General features: G+C 39.3%; 1 protein-coding gene across 1 annotated transcript in view; it reads left to right on the top strand.

Annotated features, from left to right (window-relative positions):
• Positions 1-23,558, top strand: part of Slc9a2 (solute carrier family 9 member A2) — a 98,331-nt gene that overhangs the window by 53,642 nt on the left and 21,131 nt on the right. Inside the window, exons 4-5 of the mRNA XM_090336297.1 lie at positions 13,594-13,811; positions 14,467-14,669. Of these exons, the coding sequence (XP_090192423.1) occupies positions 13,594-13,811; positions 14,467-14,669 (421 nt within the window). The remainder of the gene's footprint in view (positions 1-13,593; positions 13,812-14,466; positions 14,670-23,558) is intronic.

Here is a 23,558-nt window from a genome sequence, read left to right as displayed (position 1 = left end):
TCAACCCTTTGCCTCAAACATGCTAGACAAGTGTCTGTTGAGCTATTCCCTCAGCAGAGGATTTCTGTATAAACATCTTCAAAACTTAGCTGAGGAGAGATATTGTGTTGGCAGTGGGATTGAATCCTACATAACAAACAAAATGCTTCAAACTAATATATTGCCTGCCATTTTCTGAAAGTAGACAGATACGTGTTTTTGCCTTATTTTCTTAAGACCATATTAAAAACATTACTTTTACTTTTGTATTCATCTATGTTTTCCCCAGAGAAGAACTAAAGAGTATCAACTGAGATTATACATTAAGTCTCTGGAGACTATGTATTCTAAAATGTCTTAATCTAAATAGTTTTGAAAGACACAAGAATTATTTTGGTGGGAGCAAAATCAAAATAAAATAAATGGGGTTTTTAAAGTCTAAGTAGAATTACACATCTTATCATTGAAGATTGTAAAAGGTATTATTTTAAATTAATCAGTCTTTTCCATTTGCTAATGTATTTCTGGTTCTCTTCATGGGATTATTAAGTACATTGTACTAATGAAAAAATAACATATCTAAACAGACACCCAAGCAGATTTAAATTTCTAGAATACATTCCTAGAATGTATAATAAATTTGATAAATGATATATATGACTAATTCATGAAAATCAATATATCACATTGCCAGGATGAAATTGTTCTATAATATTAGAATGTTCATACTGTTTTACCTCTTATTAGGACTCTTCAGGCTGCTGATTTCTTTAGTCTTGATAACAGAGTGGATTTTAGAGGAAAGTTAGCAATACTTCACACAGAAGAAAAGTAATGCTTGCCTGGTTAATTGAGCTGACAATAAATTGTAACAATTTCCTCCTAAATTAAGAATTTATTATCTTAGGTATCTTTGAAGAAGTCTTTGCTTAGTCAGATGATGCTACTACTGCTTTGTTTTAGAGTCATTTCTTGAGAATTCTTCACATCAATATTTTTTTCCAGTTCTGGCTTGAACTCAGGGCCTGAGAACTGTCCTTGGGCTTTCCTTAAAACTAGTGCTCTACTACTTGAGCCACATCACCACTTCCAGCTTTTCTATATATGTGGTACCGAGGAATCGAACCCTGGTCTTTGTACATACTAGGTAAGCATTCTTCCACTAGGCCAAACTCCCAGCCACCACATTAATATTTTTTAATGATACCAATGCTGGTTTAGGTTTCAAAACTATTGACTAGGAGCAATGAGTCATGCTTGAAATCTCAGCTTATTCAGAAAGCAGAAATATGGAGGATCATTTTTCACAGCCACCTCAGGTGAAAGTGAGACACCATCTAATAAAGGAAGCCAGATATGGTAATGGTAGTTCACGTCTGTACTCACAGTGATGGGGAGGCCAAGGTGAGGAGGATCATGAGCCAGTCCTGGGAAAAAGCAAGAGCATATTAAAAAATAAAGAAAAAGAATGATGAGGATGTGACCAAAATGAAATCTTGAGGTCATGCCTGATAGATAGATAGATAGATAGATAGATAGGTAGATCAGCTAACAGATAGAGATCACTTTTAGCAACAAGTAGGCCAAATGTAACATAAAACAATGATTTAGATTTACAATTTATGATACTATACATTTTTGTGTTACTGTTATAAAATGATTGTCTTTCATTTCTCAAAGCATATTTTTCCTGAGAACTGACACTGAAATATACAGTCACCACGTGCTTTCACTTATGAGAATGTCTCATTCAGACCTATGGTTTAACTTCCTGACCCCTTCATGACAAGATAGAGCAGAGAATTCAGATAAGAATGTTTTGGGTTTAGATCTTAAGGGTCTTCTGAAAGCCCATGGGCTCAAGGATTATTTGTCAACCTGTGGCACTTTTGGGAGATGGTAGAACTTTGAAGAAGTGGGGATAGCCAAAGGACATTAGGTCATTGAGGGCATAACCTTAAATGGGCTATTGGTCCTTTTCTGTTTTTTCCCTTCTCTGCAGCCATCAGGTAAGCAGCTTCTATGTCCTGTGCTCCTGCCATGATGTACTGAATCAACACAATTTCAAGGCAATTGGACCAAGTGGCTATGGACTGAAACCTCTGAAAACATGAGGCAACATTTTGTGTTGTGTACCCCCTGGTTTTTTTATCAGTAGAAAGCTGATGAATCCAAAAATTAAGGCTCACTCTTCCAATGACCTGTTAAGGACTTGAAGGAGAATTTATTCTTTCCTCCTTTAAATTTAACAATCCTAACTTTACTTCTCAATGGTACTCTGCATTGGTAGAAAGTGCTCTGGGTGAGATTAGATCTCCTCTGTTGGTTTCTTCCCAAGGTGTCTTTCATTTCTTTTCTTTTCTTTTTTTTTTTTTTGTTGGTTGTGGGACTTAAACTCTGTGCCTGGGTGCTATTCCTGAGCTCTTCAGCTTTAGGCTACCACCCTATCCCTTGAGCCACAGTGCCACTTTTGGTTTTCTGGTGGTTAATAGAAGATAAGTGTCTCATGGACTTTAGTGCCTGGGCTGGCTTTGAACCATGATCCTCAGATCTCAACCTCCTGAGTAGCTAGGATTACAGGTGTGAACCACCATGCTGGATTTTTTTTGCCAGTCCTGGGCTTGAGCTCAGGGCTTGAGCACTGTCCTTGGACTTTCTCAAGGCTCTACCACTTGAGCCTCAGCATCACTTCGGGCTTTTTTCTATGTATGTGGTACCGAGGTATTGAACCCGGGTCTTTGTGCTTGCTAGGCAGGCACTCTACCACTAGGCCAAACTCCCAGGCATGGGCTTTTTTTTTTTTAATATGATTTTTCCTTTTTTTTTTTTTTTGCCAGTCCTGGGCTTGAGATCAGGGCCTGAGCACTGTCCTTGGACTTTCTCAAGGCTAGAGCTCTACCACTTGAGCCTCAGCACCACTTCCGGCTTTTTTCTATGTATGTGGTACCGAGGAATCGAACCTGGGTCTTCATGCATGCTAGGCAAGCACTTTAACCACTAGGCCAAATTCCCAGCCCAATATGATTTTTACTTCCCTCTGAGTGTTTCCTTACCTCATTCAAACACAGAAGTGGACTTTTTCATTATTCTTGAAGGATGTAGCCAGGTAGGTATCCTGGAGTCTACTTTTCCATGTTTGCCATAGAAGTTAATCCCCAGCTATTTGAAGTAACGTGAGTCAGCTGAGGTCCTGACAGCCAGGAACCAAGTTCAAACAGTAGAGAGGCTGTGTTAATGAGGGGAACTAAAATCATGCTGTTTTAAGTTAAAAAAGGAGATTCATTGGATTATACAAAGAAATTCTTGATATCGACAGCTGTCTATACAACAAAAGAAGTCAAAGACCACACTACAGTTCAGTTTCTTGGAAACCTCAGAGCAATTTGCTTCTGAGACTTCAATTACATTTCTCTGCCAAGAATGCTCTTCTGTTTACCACTGAGGCTTCAAGGCGAGCATTTCTACGGCCATTGCGTCATGTGTTACTTCGGACAATCAAGCTTTCCTTGACAAACATACTTCAGCACAGATTGGGATGGATAGTGGCTGCTTCGTTCAAGTTCAAATTGAGCCATAAGCTGCCTGAGAGATCCTCCTCTGCGGGGAAAAAGGACATAGGTGGAAACCCAGGAAGTTAAAAACCTAATAGTTACCATGCTGTTGTTGTTCATGCTTGTAATCCTAGCTATGCAGGAGGCTGAGATCACAGGATTTTGATTTGAAACCAGCTTAGGCGGGAAAGTCCTTGAGATTCTTTGTCTCCAGTTAACAAGCAAAATTGGATAGTAGAGTTGGGGCTCCAGTGGTAGAACACTCGCTGTGAGTAAAAACTCGCAGGGACTACACTGAGAACCTGAATTCAAGCCTCAGAACCAGCACAAAATAAACACAATGCAAGAAAGTAAGAAAATTCAAAGTCCTATTCTTATTTTTTGAGGCATCTCCAAACGGCTTTCCATAGCAGTTTCATCTGTTTTTATTCATATGTCAGGAAAAATGGGATTATGTCCTTTGCAGGAAAATGGATAGACGTGGAAAAAAATGTCAAGGAAGCAGATTCAGAGAAACAAAGAATGCATGTTTTCTCTCATATGTGCAAGTTATATCTAAATTGCAACCATATATGTAAATATGTACAGGGTCGTGTGCATATGTGCACACACATATCAACTGGAGGATTGTACATGCAGGGGAGGATTCGAGTGGTATCACTTCTTTGAATAACTAACTTAAACCTGACAAAATGAATACTAAGAAACTGGAAATTATTGTATCAGGGGAGGTAGAATTCACGGGGTAAGGGCAGACAAATGAAGAGAGTAATGTTGGGAGAATGCAGACATAATACTCAATATGTATGTAAAAGCTGAATTAGGAAATTTGAGGAGATAGGTAAGGCTGGGAAAGATGGGGGAGAATGATGAAAGGGGCACTGTACTCCTAAAAATGATACATTGAAATGAAACCCTCTGTACAACTACTTAAAGAAAATAAAATTTTAACGCGTATCCCATATTAGCTTTATGTTCACCCTTCAATAACATTTAAATAAACTTACATGCTTTTAGCATTTTTTTCTCCATGGAGCCCATTGCATAAATCTCACTTGTTTTATCCCAACATAGATTTACATAGCAATCACTTAGAAATGCTATTCCTGAATCAGTGATTCTGATTTTCCAAGGTTATGGGTAGGGCCCAGGCCAGGCATTGACATTTCTTCAGAAAATTTTAATCATCATGGGGTCCACAGACCACACTGTTTTAATATACATGTTAATTGTTTAAGAACATCCAGAAAGTTCAGGGCACAGTGGCTCATGCTTGAAATCCCAGCTACTTAGGAGGCTGAGCTCCGAGGATCGTGGGTCAAAGCCACTGTAGTCCGAGAGACTCTTAGATCCAATTAACCATTAGAAAACCACAATTGGCACTGTAGCTCAAGGGGTAGGGCGTTAGCCGTGAGCCGAAGGGAAGAGCTCAGTGGCAACACCCAGGCCCAGAGTTCAAGCCCCACGACTGACAAAAAGTAAATCCAGAAACAAGTCATGTGGGTGTTCCCAGAACCCATGAAGAACCCTAAAGTAATAATAATAATAATAATAATAATAATAATAATAATAATAATAATAAATGTGTGTGTATTTGGTACAGCAATATTGGATAGTGGTTTCTCATATCTAGGTCCCAATATATACCAGGAGTTGGAAGTTCTCCAAGTCTTCCCTCTTCTCTGAAGCCTTTCTCAACACTCCCCAACTATAGTCAGCAAACCCCATGGGTCCTATGCTATCTTGCATGCGGTTACACTTTGGACAATGAGCTGTGATTCTTTTCTCTGCCCAAAATTGCCACTCCTTTAGGTTCCAAAAAATTGATATATAAATATTGGTTGAATTGAAAGAGTTTCAAAAGGACAAAAAGAAGATGTGGGTTTCATTGAAATGGAGATCCCTATAAGAATAAACCAGTTTTTATGCAAGTTTGAATTTTCTTATTTCACTTATGGTATTTTATTTATTTTATTTTATTTTTTGCCAGTCCTGGGCTTGAGCTCAGGGTCTGAGCACTGTCCTTGGACTTTCTCAAGGCTAGAGCTCTCTACTCCTTGAGCCTCAGCACCACTTCTGGCTTTTTTCTATGTATGTGGTACAGAGGAATCAAACCTGGGTCTTTGTGCATGTTAGGCAAGCACTCTACCACTAGGCCAAACTCCCAGCCCTATTTATGATATTTTAAAGAAGATTTTTTCCCACTTTTTTATGCTTGGGTCTTCCTTTGTAAACACTTTCACTTGCATTTTCTCATATGTCAAACTCACTTTCTCTTGCTTGTCGGGTTTCCTGGAAGAAGCAGTTCTCTATATAGTAAATTCATGCCCTGAAATAATTCATTTACCTCACATGAATGACTACTTTATTCTGAGAATATGCAGTATACCCTTAGTCACCAAAAAGATCTGGCTTTAATTAACACAGAGAAAACTTTGTCAATGCTTGGCACCAGGCTTGGCTTTGTATTTTGCAAAATTTTAATTGAAAATATATAACTATTATTTAAATTGAAAATGTCCTATAATTTTGTCCTTATTAAACATAAGCAGATTGGCAATGAGAACAGATGATTTTTGCAGCATTCTGTCAGCCTAACTCCCTCTAAGCACTCCAGATTCCAGGAAGAGTCTCCTAACACTAATGAGGAAAAAAATTAGAAGTTTCACCTTTCCTTCTTTAAAAAAGTATCTATAAACTGAAATAATGAGCACAGCCTCTTCTCCATATGGTTGTATGCAAAGAAAGAATGTGTGTACATTTGTAATGTATTCTTCATAATCCAAACTCTCCTCATCTTCAACATTGATACTTGGTCCTTTTGGCTCTAAAGGTCACGCACTTAGGACTCTGGAAAAAAGAAAAAAGAAAACTAATGAACATGAACTTGGCAGCAAAGATAGGCATAGAACCATGCTGAGCCGAAATAAATGCTAGACCATGTTCTTCCTAAATATTCATTCTGATTGAAGGGAAATGAGTATCTATAGAAGCCTGGCTTCACTGAATGGTCTGATGGAGTACTATTTAAAAATTTATTTGGTGAAATTTTCTATTTGGAAGGTAGTCAAATAACAGATTATCAAAATAGAAAGTCTGTTGTTTTTCTCCTCTTAAGAGTCTGTGGAGCTAGTATTAGCTGGCTTGATTTTTGTCTATGCTGTATTTTGAATGATATGGGGATGCAGGAAACCACAATTGCTGGTGAGCACAAAAGCCACTAATTACAGTGCTTTTGCCTCACCATCTCTAAATTGGTGATAATCACTATACATTTATGTTAAAGCAGGGCATGATAATAACAAAGTAGAATGAGCCAGTGAATTCTATACATGCCTGACCTCCATGTAGATCCACAGAAGGTAACCCAACACCTGTCAAAACATGGTATGCTTTGATACATTATATACCAGGTGTTGAGAGAGATTTTGGAAAACAATGTCAAAAAAACTATCGCAAGAAACAAACTATCTTTATCCTCCAGATTTATTTCCTTTCAAATCTGTCCTCTGCATGCCCTTAAGAATTTTCTTCCCAAATTACAAATCTGTTCATATTATAAGGCCATTCCCAGTAGCAATATTTCTTTATAATATCAAAATGATGTGTCAGACATGATACTACCTATGGAAGATACTTTTGTTTTTCCTAATGAAGTTTCTTCTTGGGTTTGGAGGAGCTAGAAAGAACAAGATATTGGATAATTGTATAATCAAAGTACAATTTATCCTACAGACAAACTGCAAACCAAAAATATTTGGGCAAAAAAATTTGACCCATAGTGACTAGGAATGTAGAGTGCTTGCCTAGCCTTCACGAAAGCCCTAGGTTCTATTCCCCAGTACCACATAAACAGAAAAAAATTGGAAGTTATGCTGTGGCTCAGAATGATAGAGTGTTAACCTAGAACAAAAAGAAACTCATGAACATTGCCCAGGCCTTAGGTTCAAACCCTAGTTCTAGCATCCAATTTTTTTTTTACCTGTACTAAAGATGTATAGAATTTCCTTGTCATAATTCCCTATATACAATATTCCCCAAATGCAACTGTTTACATGGTATTAGATGGCATAAATCATCTAGATAAGGGAGATAATGCAGGGGGATTGGTTCAGTTCCTATGTGAAGACTGTGTATCCCTGGATTTTGGTCTCTACTGAAGGACCAGAACCAGATACCTGTGAATCCTGAAAGGGGACACTTCCATCTTATTTTTCTTACTTGGCAGACTGTTCTCATCACAGAGGATTTTGTATTGATGTCCCCACTTTTGTGAGAAAAGTAACAGTTTCCTTCTCGGGAGTTCAAAGCATCCTTTCCATTCCTTATCACGATCACCTGTAGTGTTGAGTGCTGACAATTTCTTCCCTTAGATTGCATATTCTTCAAGGTTGAAATTGTGTCTTACTTGTTTTCATATTCCTAGATCTTCACATGGGATTTGGCCAGAGTAGAAGCTCAGAAAACGATGGTTGATATTAGTTTGTGGTTTACAATCTTATTAACTCATATAGAGATTATGAAAGAGAGACTTGCATGGAAAGGGAAAAATGGATCAGACACATCATGTAACAAATGTAAGATCATATTATGAATAGTACAGGCCAGTAATTTTTATTTTGAAGGGAACTTGGCAGGTGTTTTCTAAAATATATACACTCTATGTAGGCAGTTATAAATAATGGTGTGGACATTAATATGTTGATGTTATATACTAAGGATTAGAAGCTGAAGGCTCCAAGTGTGGTTTCATTTGTCTTTGCTTGTGATGCTACTGCGATGTGCTGTAACATGACACTGCTCCTGGAAAGCTCATGACCGTCTCGTACTGGCCTAAAACATAGAAGTGTCTTAGCTCTAGAAGCATCTTGTGACTCTTCTGGAAAAATAAAGAGAAATCAAATTTGCCGTGATGGTGAAGGCTTTAAGCTCTAGAAGTAAAGTTCTCAAGAGGATTGAGACATTTGTATTGTTCTCTGTTCTTGGGGCACTGATATACCTATGCCCCTCTATAGAAAGAGATTACATCATTTCTAATTTCGTGTGCTTATGACAGTGTTAAAATGAAGTGGTCTGACTTCTGCTTATAGTATACTACAACAAAGTTTCTTTGCAGTGGAAATCTCTCCAGGCCTTTGCCTGAATGGCTACGTGCACAAAATTCCCATGATCGACCAAATTGCAAACATTTGAATATTTGTTCCCAGTCCCTACCGTGCACTGTTGCTGTAAATGGACAATAAACACTTTTTCTGAGTAGGGGTAATTCTTGTGTGCTGCGTCTGTGGTACCCCCTGCCCCGTGTCCCAGGGTACTCTTCCCTGTGAAGTAATGTGAGTAAGTATCACAGATGCTGAGTGTCTGTATAACATTAGCATCTCTCCAGGTCACATTTACAATATAAAACAATGGAAATGGACTCCAAACAGTCGCACAACATTAATTCATGTATTATTCCTACCCCAAACATGTCCTCAGTCACTTCTGATGGATGCATTTGGATTCATTGATCACAAAATGAACTAGAGATTGTTTGTCTGAATGGTTCCAGTGAACAATAGGGACTTGTTTTCCGAGGGGAATGTTTTAGCACATTTACAGAGTATTTATTCTCCAGGTCTTATCTTTGTTTTTTTCTTTCTTTCTTTTTGGTCAGTCCTGGGGCTTGCGCTTAGGGCCTAAGAACAGTCCTTGGGCTCTCTCAAGGCTAGTGCTCTATCACTTGAGCCACAGCTCCACTTCTGGCTATTTCTGTGGCTCAAGTGGCAGTTTGAAGAACCAACTCGAGAAAAAAGGCTGGCTAATTTGTTCTTTGGTTCTCGTTATTCTCCATATGTGTATGGCCTTAAATATTTCCTAATAGAACCTCTTGAAGTATCTTTTGTAGCAGAATTAGGGCATTTCAGGAAACATTATGGACATTACAAATTATGTTTGTTACAAATTTTCTTCACTCAACATTTAACAAAGTCTCTTTAGTTTTTGTTGCTGTGAACATCTTCCATTAATAAAACATGTTACAATTCCAATATGTAAGTTATTTAATATGATGTTTTATTCTCCTTAGTTTTTATTGTGAGAAACTACTTCTTTTCTTTTTCTTTTCTTGGGGGTCATGGGGTTTGAACACTGGGCCTGGGCACTATCCCTGAGCTCTTCAGCTCAAGGCTACCACCCTACCTCTGGGCCTAGGCGTTGATCCTGAGCCACATCCCCACTTCTCATTTTTTAAAGATTAATTGGAGATAAGAGTGTCAAGGTCATTAGTGCTGGGCTGGCTTTGAACCTTGATCCTCAGATCTCAGCCTCCAGAGTAGCTAGGATTATAGGCGAGAGCCACCATGCCCAGCACTACTTTCTTTTTCTAAAAAATAAATAAACCACTTGTATTTTATTGTTTGGGTGATGTGTAGAGGGGTTACAGTTACATTCATCAGGGAAAGACTAATGATATTCCTTTTCATGCTTCTCTCCTACTTTCCCTTCCCCAAACCCCGCTCAATCATGTGAGATGCTACTTTCTAACAGTCCTGTTTTGAATAGTTGGTCCATAGTCTAAAAAGATAAACATTTTCTGAGATGTAATTTAATCAGGATCCAATAAAATGTGTATATCCTAATTCACAGAGCCTGTTACGAGCTTTTCTTATGGGGCAAAAAGCACTTTGCAGGTGAGATTATATCAGCCTTTCTGGTTTGAGAGGGTGTGTGTTTGCAAGTATTGGGGCTTGAACTTAGGGCCTAGACAATGTCCTTTAGCTTTTTCTTTTTTTATTGTAGAATTTATTAGGGCCAGGAGTGTAGCCTAGTGGTTGAGTACTCTCCTAGCATGCATGAATCCCTGGGTTCAATTCCTCAGTACCATGTACTCAGAAAAGACTGGCTGGCGCTGTGGCTCAAGTGGCAGAGTACTAGCCTTGAGCAAGAAGTGTCCAAGGAAAGTGCTCAGGCCCTGAGTTCAGGCCCCAAGACAGGCAAAAAAAAATATTAACATTGATTTTACATCATATTTCAAATGACGTGTTTAACAAACAAGTATTCAAGAAGGGAATCTCTATATACAATCACTGGCACTTAGATTTTTAGAACATAATCAAAATTAGGCTGAGGGTTTGTATGTCAAAGATACATATTAATCTATGTAATAAAACATTATGTCTATAGAGGCATACATTTTTATGTCTATATAGCTGTGTTTATATTTCCAATATCATGACCATAGCATTGGGCCCGCAAATATTGAGTCATCGCTCTTGTACTGTTTGGATCTAATAGCCACATATTAAGGATACCATGGGCCTTTTGTTCCTTAGGTCTTGACTTGTCTCACTCAACATGATTCGCTCTAGATTCATCCATTTCCCCGCGATTGCCATTATTTTATCTTATCTGTTGGCTATGTAGAATTCCATTGTATGTATATATATACATATATATCACATATTTTGTAACCATTCATCTGCAGTTGGGCATCTAGATAGTTTCTATTGCTTGGCTATTGTGAATAGTGCAGAGATGAACATAGCTGAGCAGGTGTACTTCAGCTTTTTCACTCAAGGATGAGCCACAACTCTGTTTCTGAATTTGCAGTAGTTAAGTGTCTCATGGACTTGACTAGATGAGTCTCATGGACTTTGCTACTGGTCTAGCTTTAAACTAAGATCCCCAGAGCTCAGTTTCCTGAGTAGCTAAGGTTACAGGCATTGGGCACAGTGCCTGGCTTACTCAGGCTCGTAAGAGAGGAGTTTGCACTGGATTCTCCAGATGGATTGGATGTGATCCCATGATCCTTATGAGAGGGAGGAGGAGATGTGTTCCCAGGAGAGTAGAGTGATATGGACTCAATGCCAAGCAATGTAAGCAACCTTTACAAATTAGAACAGAGGAGGAACAAATTCTTCCTGAGAGCTCCCTGAAGGCACACAGCCCTAGAAGATGACTTTGAACTTCTAACTTCTGGTTTTCTAAGATGATTCCTTGAAATTTGAAGCTACTAAACATGTGCTATTTCTTTCAGCAGCCACAGGAAACAAAAACTGAGAATGGATGAGGCTGGGGTCAACAGGGAAGAGACATGTCCTTTTCCATTAGAGACCCCTGGGCTCACTGAGAAGTGCAAACAAGGAAGGGTTAGATTTACAACACTGCTGGTTTTGAATCAGACTCTGTGGATTAACACCTGGCCCTACTGTTTACTGGCTGTGTAAACTTGAGTAACTGAACCTCTATCTGCCTTTGTTCTCCAGTTTGTAATGATGGGAATGATACTTGAACTTGCATCATATACTGGTTTAAGAGAGGTAATCCATACAAAGTGTTCACACAGTTCTAAGCCTGCAGCAAAGGGACTATAACATGCACTCATATTGTATAAGCCCTCAGCAATTCAAAGGATTTAACCACATGTTTATGGCTGTTTCATTTTTATTAGCACTCTTCATGAGGCCACTGGTTCTCTCAGAAACCACATAAATCATGTGTTCAGCACTCTTATAAATATAAAAGAAACATCTGCTTGTTCTGTGGCTGTGAAAGCGTGGCTGTGATAGCATAGCTAGGTTCCACTTGCATTGGTGGAATTTGTTTTGTTTTAATAGGTGGCACAGAAATAAATATACATCTCTTCTATTTGAAAGATAACTATGCTTCTTGTAATAAAGTTTGTCTCTGGTGACCCATTAGGTCTTAACTCAGAGGACACCGTTTGCCTGGTTCTTCCTGTCTATTCTCCTTACAGTAGGAAGGTTTCCTTAAGATAACAGAAATCTCTGGGAAGAGGTAGGACCCCAGGGAGAGTAAGGTGTGTTTGGGGGTGGGGGAGGGAGTACAGCATGTTGTGTCATTTCAGTTCTAGAGATGGGAGAGTGTGGGAGTCATTACAGATCAGTCATGCCTCCTGGATGTTGGTTTATGGCTTGATTTTCACTCAATGGAAGGTGGAGTCACTTATTTAAATTCCCTCCTCCGGTGCCACCTGCTAATACTGAAGTTCCTTTGATTCTTTATAAGAAGAACCCCTCTCCATTGGGGGAACTAGAGACTTGTCACCCAACTCATACTAAACTTCCCTTAGTGAGTGGCATGAGAGTGGTTTGGGGATGACATTCTGGGCAGAGAAGAACTTTTGAGCCCAGAGAAGATGTTCAGGCATGAGAGCACATCGGGCACATGGCAGGTAGGAGCATGTGGTGTATGCCAGGTGGAGAGAGGGCAGCAGGTAAAGCAATGACTATGTGCTGAAGGGATGCTGTGAGGATCTTACAGTACCCAGTGTATCGTGTATGCTCCATTTTTGTCCAGGTGTGCAAAGATACCTCATGGGAACAGTGATTATGAGAGTGGAAATAAAGCATTCTGAGGTCCTCAAATTTTATAAGTAAATGGTAGAGAAGACAAGCAAAGAGATTTCTTTTAGCAATTTTTGGAGGTGACTTCTATTTTTTAAATGCATAAGTAAATTCATGAAAAGATAAAGAGGAATGAGACACAGAACTAAGGAACCCAGAGCAAAGCAAACCAAGAATGAGCAGTTCCAAGAGACATAGGACATGAAGAACTGAAACAATTGACACCCAGTCCCAGTGGTACAGAGAGGAGCCCATCAAGGGGACATAACAGAGGAGAGAAGCCCAATGACACTCCAGTTTTAAGTTTAATATTTTATGCAGTAACTTAGGATTTTTCAAGAAGAAAATAATGTAGTAGAGATAGGAGAAAAGATTGTTTTCTAGGAAAATAGCCCATTTCATTTTTATTTGGGACTGGTGTTATTTGCATTCTCTATGCAAAACTAATGTTGGAAACATGGATCTGTTTCTAACAGAAACACCTGTAAAGATGAGGGGTTAGAGACCTGGATGAGGCCGGGTCATCCCAGCGCTGGCATGAAGGAAGACCTGCACATTCAGTAAGATCTACAATGTTTATACACAGATCACATGCAGGTATAAAGTGCAGTCCAGTATGTTGTAGTTATAGCTGGGAGAGTGGAGGTATAATTTAGGCTTTAGGATCTGTGTCTGCTATTCAGATTAGGGCCATTGTCATGTATCTTCCCTTTCAGAATCACAGCTTGTGCCATGACTATGAATAAATACGTGGAAGAAAACGTATCTCAGAAGTCCTACACGACCATCAAGTACTTCATGAAGATGTTGAGCAGTGTCAGTGAGACCCTGATTTTCATTTTCATGGGAGTGTCTACTGTTGGAAAGAATCATGAATGGAACTGGGCCTTTGTCTGTTTCACACTGGCTTTCTGTCTGATCTGGAGAGCAATGGGTAAGGAGCCCTTGTTAATGATCATTGAGTGACCCTAACACTCAGTCAAGTTCTCTTCCTCTAGACGCTCTTGTTGTGCAGTGGCTGCTTGATCCTCTATGTCTTCCTTCTTTTCTGCTTCTCCTTTTCTTCTTCCTCCAATTCTTTTCCTACTCTTTCTTTTCTCTCTCTCTCTCTCTCTCTCTCTCTCTCTCTCTCTCTCTCTCTCTCTCTCTCTCTCTCTTTCCTCTCTCTCTCTCTTCACCTCCATTTCTTCTCTTCTTCCCCTCTTCTTCTTCTTCCTCTTGCCCCTTTTCCTTCTCTTCTCTCCTTTTCCATTCATTCTCCTTCCTTATCTCCTTCATCTTCTCCCTCTCCTCCATTTCTCATCCTTCCTTATGCATTCTTTTCTTTCTAGATTTCTGCATACCTTTGTTGTAAATCAAAGCCTCTCACTTAGGGTCTCTCATTCCAATAGATAAAACCTTGTTATTCCGGAACAATAATAGTCAAGACTGTAAGACTTAGCAGTGTTAATAAGACGTAGGAGAAGGGGAGAAGCCTTAGGGCATATTCTCAAACACTTTTCCCTGTTTAAGACGTACAAGGCAGAGCTCTTCACGTGCTCACCTTCTTGCCTTACACAGTCTATTTTCTCTTGCGTGTGTCTTTGTAGGTGTCTTTGTTCTGACTCAGGTTATTAACTGGTTCCGGACCATTCCCCTGACCTTCAAAGACCAGTTCATCATTGCATATGGAGGACTCCGGGGTGCCATCTGTTTCTCCCTGGTGTTTCTCCTTCCTGCCACTGTGTTTCCTCGGAAGAAGCTGTTCATCACGGCTGCCATTGTCGTCATATTCTTCACTGTCTTTATCCTGGTGAGTGGAGCTTTTTCTCGGAGAAAATACTCTCTCCCAGAAGGAAAGACTGTCTCTGAGACTATCCTGAAGAATTCTGTTGACAAGAGGCAAAGTGGCAAAGATGTGTTTAGGCTGTAGTAGTCCTGGGAGTAGGGAAAATGATACTTCCGGTCTGACTTCATGTCATTGGTTTGTCCTGGGTGCTATGAGAGTCCAATTTGGTCACTTGGCCTGAGCAGAGGAATTGTTATTTAAGGAAACTCAGCGAGGTGAGCTAAGCTTACCACTGGAACCTTGTGCACTGCACTTGCTAATCCTCGTCATTTGCCTTGCTCTCTGACCTAATACGTGTGCTTGTTAAATGTTTGTTGTGCGCAGTGAACTCCTAACAGCCATTTGATGGGAGCTGACTGACAGGGTACACCCCCGTGGATTACAGGAATGGGCGAGCCGAGCTCACTCTTGGCTAGCAGTACGTTCACTGTTGCATTTTTCAAGTTAATTAGTACACTAGTTCTCAGGAGATTATATCTGGAGGGTATTCATTTAGCAAATATTTATTGGACTTCTATTATATGTCATGCCCTTCTTTTAAAATTTATGAAAAGAACATAAAAAGATCATTGTTTCCACAGAACTCACATCTTAGCAAGGTGACAAACTCTGAGACAAAAAAAGCATAATGAGTATAGTATAGAAAGCAAGAGGCTGTGAAATAAAGAACAGATAGGATATCATGCCTGGAGATGACAGAGCATGAAAGAGATTCTGGAATCCTACATTAGACAGGACTGAGAAGGACGGTTCTAATTAGCTCAACTCTTCTCCAAGAGAAGGGGAAGCCATTGGAAGGTTTTGTGCAGAAGCTTGATGTGTTCTGATGTACTTTATAGATGGATCACACCGGGTTACATGTTGAAAACAGGTAGAAAGAAAGGAACGAAATGAGAGACTATGGTGGATTCCAAGGCAGACATCAGGCAGACTCTGGTGGTGGGAGAAGAATGTGTGAGAAGTGGAGAACCTAGCAGCCATTTGGAGGTAGATACAGATGTCAGAGGTCAGATACAGATGTGAGGAAGGATGAGGCATAGGTGATATCAGGGGCTGTGGTCTAAGAAGGGTAGACCTGGAGGAGCAGATGGAGGAAGGGAAGTTAGAAGTTCAGTTATCCATCTTCTCAATGAGCCCTGCAGTAGAAATGCTGAAGGGGTAAATATTAAGAGCCTGAAACTGAGAAGGCAATCATCAGAATGGTATGTGAAGTCATGAAATCAGATGCGCTTGCTGGGGGAGTGAACACACATATCAAAGATACTAAAACACAAATAAATACATAACGAGCAAGGACTGGTTCCTGAGGAAGCCTCCAAGCTTAAGGAGGAGAAAAGGCAGCCCCCCAAATAATAATAATAATAATAATAATAGTAATAATAATAGGCAAAGGCAAAGAAAAAATCAAGTGAATAGTCACAGAATGCTTTGTTAGAACTTAGATCAGATCGGAATAATCTGCATTTGAATTCATTTAAACCCTGAGAACAATTCTGAGACATCTATTTTTTCCATGAAGAAAGAGGAATGCTGAAACTGAGCTTAAGTAATTTTTCCAATAAAAGGCAAACCAGATTGGTTTTAAGCAGGAAAGAAGTGCCTGATAGAGATCCTGGGGCAATAATGAGTGTCTAGTACTTTATATGTATATTATGTATAATATTCATATATACATGATATATATGTATCACAGTTCTCTTCTTTCAAGTCTTCAAAACTGCTCAGCCCTCCTTCAGGAAGAGTCCACTGTGTAAAAGGATGGACTGGGAGACTTCGGCCTACATCAAGGAGATGATCACTTTCTGTTACTGTTTTTGTTAAAAAGAAAAAAATCACCTTTATGATGACATTCCCTTCTTGGTCGTGGAGTATATATTGGGTGCTCGGAGCAGGGCTTTTCTACACAAGTTATCTCATTGTGTCTTCACCTCTGAGGTGGAGATGAGGGCTACCTCCTTCACAGCAAATCTATTTTCTGCTAACACCAGAACACACCTTTGTAACTGAGTGAAGCAGAAGTTGAGTCCAGCATGGGCTATATACACTCAGCTCTTCACTTATCCCATGCCACTTGGTCACTTAAAGAAGACTTATTTACCAGGTAATGTTAACAGTATAGTCATGCATCACCCAATGGCAGGAATAAGTTCTGAAAATGATGTCATTATACTTTGCTATTGTATGAACATGATTGAGTACACCTATACAAAGGGAATTGGTATAGTGAACTGTGCATCAACACTGTGTGGCATAAACTAGCCTTAAGGTTTTCTTCTTCCTTCCTTCCTTCCTTCCTTCCTTCCTTCCTTCCTTCCTTCCTTCCTTCCTTCCCTCCTTCCTTCCTTCCTTCCCCTTCCTTCCTTCCTTCCTGTTTTTATTTCTTTGCTTAATATTTTTCATTGTAGTTATTAAATTAAGACACAAATGCACACCTCAGCCTAGGCCTATGGTGGTCATTGTCTTTCACTTTTCCATTTTGTCCTACTCCAAGTTCCCTGACAGTGAAAACCTATAAGAAATGGTTGCTTCCTATGGTAAGTAGGCTTTTCTTTGCAATCTGTCCTGTAGTACCTGCCCAAGACAACTCTATAATAGAGTTTACTTTTTTTTTGTCAATCCTGGGGTTTGAACTCAGGGCCCAAGCACTGTCCTTGGGCTTTCTCATGACTAGAGCTCTGCCACTTGAGCCACAGCACCATTTCTAGCTTTTTCTGTGTATGTGGTACTGAGAAATGAAACCCAGGGCTTCGTGCATGCTAGGCAAGCACTCTACCACTAGGCCAAACTCCAGGTACCTAGAGTTCACTTTATAAGTGAACTTAAGCACAGCTTAAAATAATGGTTAACCATACAGTATAGAAAAGAAGTGAATGACAGCTGGAGACTGATAGCTAATATTTATAATCTGAACTGTTAGGAGGCTGAAATCTGAGGATCCCAGTGTGCAGACAAATACAAGAGACCTTTATCTCTAGTTAACCAGGAAAAAGCTGAAAGTGGAGGAGTAGCTCAAATGCAGAGTGTTAACTGTGCATAAAAAAAATAAGGGACACAGCTCAGGCCCTGAACTCAAGCTCCAATTACAATACACATACATACAGAGAGAGAGGGAGAGAGAGAGAGAGAGAGGAAAAGAAAAACAAATGCAGGAGGAATAGAGTTGTTTATTATTGTTGTCACCTGTCATGTGCTAGACATCGTGGTATGAGCTCTCTTTTTATGTGTCTGGCAGCACAGCAGGTTTGTTTATACCAGCAGCGTCATAACACATGAAGATTGCCTTGAGCTATGGAGTTGTAACTGCTGGGACTGCACATCCTAGCTGGTAGGAGTTTTCCACCTCCATTGTCATCTTATGGGCCCTCTGTTGCACATGTAGCCTGCTTCTGATCAAATGCTATGTTGAGAAACCATACTGTCGTTTCAGTTAGAGTTAACATCGCAGGTTTTTGTTTGAATTCTCCATGTGGATTTGGATCTCTTCCTGTCTTCATCTTTTGCCTTCAGAATCTATAGTACATTTTCGAAATTGAATTTTATTGTGGGGGTAATGTATAGAGGGGTTACAGTTACATTCATCAAGTAGTAGGTGCATTACTTCTCATACATTGATACCCCTTCTCATGTTTTTGTCCCCATTTCCCTCCTCCCTCCCAATCATCTTATTATAGCACTTTTTGCTTAACAAGACATTCAAATCACCCCTTTAATACTTTGCCTGGGGCAACATTGTAAAGTGAATTCGTTTTGTCTAGAGTATTTGAATAGTCTGCCCTAGTATCCAAGGGCGGAGTGAATGATTTGCCTTCTCTTTCAGGCCTGCTTTCTCTCTTCTCACTCCCCTCAGTGAGTCCTGCCAGGGACTAGTGAGCTTCCGCACTGATGACTGCTCTCCATCCTTCCAGAGTGGAGACTTTCAGATCCGAGAACCAAACTCTATTTGAGTCAGGCCTAGTGTGACTTGGAAGGAGGTCATTGGGGGAAGACCAAAGTAGTCATGATCGTTTTCACAGTGTGTCTCAGACAGCTGCAAAAGTAGGACCCACCTGCAGACATCGTGAACTTGGTGCATTTGTAGTCACAGGCAGTGCAATATCAGAAAAGGAGGAATTCAAGATCAGACATAGTGTGCAAGCTCAGAGGTGTGTGTGGAGGGGTGGTCCTGAGGCTTGAACTCAGGGCCAGGGCCTGGCAATATCCCTGAGAATTTTTGCTCAAGGTTCTACCACTTGAGCCATAGCTCCACTCTGGCTCTTTTGGTATTTAACTGGAGATAAGAGTCTTAGGGACTTTCTGCATGGGCTACCTTTGAGCATTATCAGATTTCAGCATTTTGAATACCTAAGATTATAGATATGAGCCACTGGAGCCTAGCTTTTTAACTGTTAGGTTTGTCAGACATAAAATTATATTTTTCAGTCAAAACAAACATAGCATAGGCAAAAGAAGAACACATTTCAAAAATATATATAACTATGTATAGGGTTATACATATGCTAACTAATACAAAGTATCCTTATACTCATAAGTCTTAACTACCTTACCTTGACATTTAACCAAGAAATTGTGTTAAAGGTCCACATACTCACGTCCTTCTGTTTCACAGTAGGAAGACCCACAATGTGCCTTCATCTTGTCGGTCATACAGCATGGTTCAATAATGACACCTGCCCTGCGTATAACTAACAAGCCATAGTTGGGTAGAATTTCGTAGAATAGAGTCCTACAGTCAAATGATTCTAATCATTTAAGATAGAAAGATGAAGGCAAATGAGTCAGCATGAGGGAAGAAAAGTAAGAGATTCTTCCCAGTGTTTTTGACTGAGAAATCAGGTAAGAGAGGTGAATTTTAACATAGCAGTGAGTGCTCAGGAAGTACTAGTTTTGAAGGGTAGAAAATTGGTTGTTTCGTGTTAGGTGTGTATTTTTGCTTCTTATATATTGGAGTGGAACTATTGGCTAGGCAAGGGTAGATATGAGATTGCAATAATTTATGGGAGAAGACAGTGTGGGAGATGTAAATTTTAAATACAAGTTTGCCTCCTGTATAATTCCACGTGGAGGTATATGCTTACATGCATGATTTAGCGAGAGAATGAATCTCCATCAAGTAAAGCTAACAAAACGAATACCAAAAGCTGAAATGAGATTGTAAGGAGGGCAGGCAGAGCGTGTGTGAATGTGGGTGTGTGTATGAGTATGACGTGAATGTGATAAAGGAGATGCGAAGTGGGAAACTGGTCTGGGGGTGGGAGGGAGCCAATGGGACAAGGAAGACTAATGGTAGGGTTGACTCTGAACAAGATAAACAGGACAGACGTGACTTGGATAGACATGTTAAATTGTCAACCCGTTGTACAATAATTTCAGAAAGGAATTAAAGCAATAGTTGGGAATTGAGGGATCCAGACAAGGCTTGTGAATCGTGGGAGATTGAGTACAACATGGTGAAGAGAAGATGGGTCAGGAAGTTTCATCCACAAACCGAAGGTCAGACATGTTCAAGAAAAAGAGGACTAGGACAAAAGAAGTTCAGGCAAGATGTGAGTAGAGAATGGGTCACTGACCATGGCATAAGGAGGTACATCTTTACAGGAGCACTGACTGGTTGCAATGGAAAGGAGAAAGGAGTAGAGGTGCTAAAGCAAGGAGGTGGGCAGATGAGCGTACCTGCTGAAGAGACTTCATTTCAGTTGTTTTCCTGATAGAAGCCCCATGTTTGATGGTGGGAGAAACAGTAAAGAAGGAGACCAGAGGAGGAAAGAAAAAGACATGGCTTAGGAGGTAGCAGATCTTCCAGAAGTCATGATTGTGTACTACTAAGAGTAGAAAGCCACACAGCCCAGGGCCAGGAGTTCCTACTTGAATCCTGTGGAGCGCTCTTTCCACTTGTCCAGTTCTCAAACACACCTTGTACGACTGAGATTACAACATCTGTGTTCAAGTTTGTAATGTGAGAATGACTACATATAACATAGCATGGCAAAGACAGTGCTGCTTCTGTTTCTTTCTTTTCTTTAATAAATGAAAGTAGTGTCTTCATGTTTTGGGGTAAGTTCACACTAAATCAGCAAAGAACTATAAGGTGGTTTCTCCTCTCCCCTCTTCTTTTTTAAGTATTAATTTTATAAACAAAACTAATTTTTCCTGAAGAGCAGACCTTTGGACTGGTTCCAGACAACAGATTTATATTTTTCTTATGCTCTTACATTAATGGATACAGGGAGGCACTGGTGAGAGGAAAAGAAAGACAAACACAAAAAAGAAAATCACACTGCCTCTTGTAATTCTCTCAGAACTTGTCAAATGATCCTTGAGTGAAAAAGCTATGAGGCAACCCAGGCTCTGAGTTTGTCAAGCCCCACTACTGGCACATCCACATATACCCCCCCCCAAAAAAAAACAGACATCCAGGTTAAGTAGAAAAGGCATATACAAATTCCACTCACCTCTATGATAAATGGGTTAATGCAATGATAATGGTAGGGTGATAGAGTAATTCCATGTTCATTAAATAATTCCTATTGAACACAACAACAAGACAACTGCAGATAAGTTCCAAAAGAAATATGTTGCTTGGGTTTTATTTGTTGTGAATGATTGTGCATTAGATTTTAAATTGATTGGCAGGGTGGGCCACCTCTGTTTCTTTCCATTGTTCAGTTGTGATTTATTCATTTATTTCATTCATTTCTAGATTATTTGTGAATTGGAAGGAGTTCCTGGCAGGATGGCTCTGGCCTTGTATACTATTATTTATTTTTATGGCCTATCCTTCCAAATACTGGGGACTCCCTTGTTAATTACTAACAGAGTCCTCTGAAGAAACTAGATTGCTTTAAAAGGGCAATTATTTTCCTTGACCTACTTAATAAACTTGTGGCTTCATGGAATTTGGAGCTCAGTAAAGTCATTCATCTGTGAAAATTCTGTTTGCACTCATTTTTTATTAAAATTATGGAACACGTGTTGATTGGGAAACTTTTTTTCTCCCATTATTTCAAAGTGCTAGACTGCAATACAAATAGAAAACAAGATGTGTATTATGCCAAATGTGGTCAAAATCAGTCAACACTTTAGAATGTTAAAATCAGGTTTACGCTAAAAAAATGCCCAAAGTGGAATTGTTGGAACAACAACAAAAAAATCAGTGCCTTGCTCGTAAAAAAATATGTCTATGGTTAGAGGTGTGAGTGTCGTGATTTCAGCCTCTCTTGAAATGGAGATATGGAGGTTCACAGTTCCAGGGTAGCCTGGAGAAAAGAAGCAAGAGAAGTGGCATCTCTGTCCAAAAGCTTGGAGTAGTCATGAGTGCCCATCAACCCAGATGTGCAGGTGTTATAAGAAGGACTGTGTTTTATGTCAGGGAGACAGAAAATTAAATACTTCGCTGAAAAAAAAAATTAAACGAAGCAAAAGGGCTAAGAGGTGGCTTATGTCATAGATTACCTGCCTTCCTCCTTACTGGAGAAGTCTCTGAGTTCCCAGTACTACAAAATAAAATGGGTGTGTTTACATTTGCCAAAAAGCCTTTTTCTTTTCTTTTCTTTCTTTTCTTGTCTTTTCTTCCCAGTGGAGATGGGAATTGAATCCAGGGACTTGAACATGTTAGGCAAGTGCTTTACCATAGAGCTATGTCCCCCAGGAACATAAAGAGTACATGGGAAGGGGTATCAATGTTCAAGAAATAATGTACCCACTACCTGATGAATGTAACTGTAAACCCTCTGTACATCACTCCAACAATAAATTTAAAAAAATTAAAAAGAACATAAAGAGTGCAGAGGGGTAAGGTGAAAATCAAATGGCAGGGGACATACCTTCCTCACAAAAATCTAGTAACCTTTCCTAACCTGGTAGCTTTAAATCCAGGTGACAGGGGCCATTTACTCACCAAACATGGACGTCAGAAATCATCGCTCACTTCACATGTTCACCCATCTTCATGTGCCTGACTTTGGTGTCAATAGATATGTGTATTTTGAAGTTATTAACTGGTAGTTTATTTTCTATCTGTGTGTTCCCTTCATTTTCCCTTTTTGTAAAATTTTTGGTTACATTTACTCATCCAGAGCAATTTTTAAATCAGCCTCTCAAGTTCAGTTAAAAAACTTTAAGAATATATTTTTGGGATTGCATGCCACATACATGCTAATTGATAGAGAAATGTCATCGTAATGTTATCTGTCCAGGAAGTTCATGCCAGTGTTAAAGTCAAATTCTTTAAATATCCTTAATTTTAGTTTATAGTTACTTAATGATGGTTTATGTACTTATAGAATATATAAATATACAAAATTTATATAATTATAAATGCAATTTTGTACATATGAATATATAGAGAATATATCAATATTTATATATTTAGTTCTATATATATAGCATACAGAGCATATTATTATATACTAGTTACACTATATTTTATATATATTCATATATATTATTTATATTTTTATAGCTATGGGATCTTTATTCTTTACACAAACAATACATGTATTCACATTTAAATTGGGCATATTGATTTTATATCAATCACTTGATTAAACTTGCTTGTTATTTTGAAGATGATCCTAGATCACCCACTGGTAACAAAACTTGTCACTTCACTGTCAGCATTTGTGTCTGCCTTTACTTTGTCCATTTTTGTTATTGAGCAGGGCCTATATAACTGTGCTGAATAGTAAATGGAAGGCATTCTTTGGTGCCTCCTGGCTGTAATACCCTTCTTTAAATGTTTCACTGTTAAATGAACTGCTCCCTGTAGCTTTCTAGTGGATGTCTTTTATTTTGTTGAGGAGTTTCTTTTTTTTTCCGTTGATTTCATCAGTGGCTTATAATTCTCAGCATTTTGCA

The sequence above is a fragment of the Megascapheus bottae genome, chromosome 7, assembly GCF_031878675.1.
Source record: "Megascapheus bottae isolate mThoBot1 chromosome 7, mThoBot2.hap1, whole genome shotgun sequence".
In the NCBI taxonomy this organism is placed as follows: Eukaryota; Metazoa; Chordata; class Mammalia; order Rodentia; family Geomyidae; genus Megascapheus; species Megascapheus bottae.
Note: the sequence above shows the minus strand (reverse complement) of the source record. Positions and strands in the feature narration are given on the sequence as shown.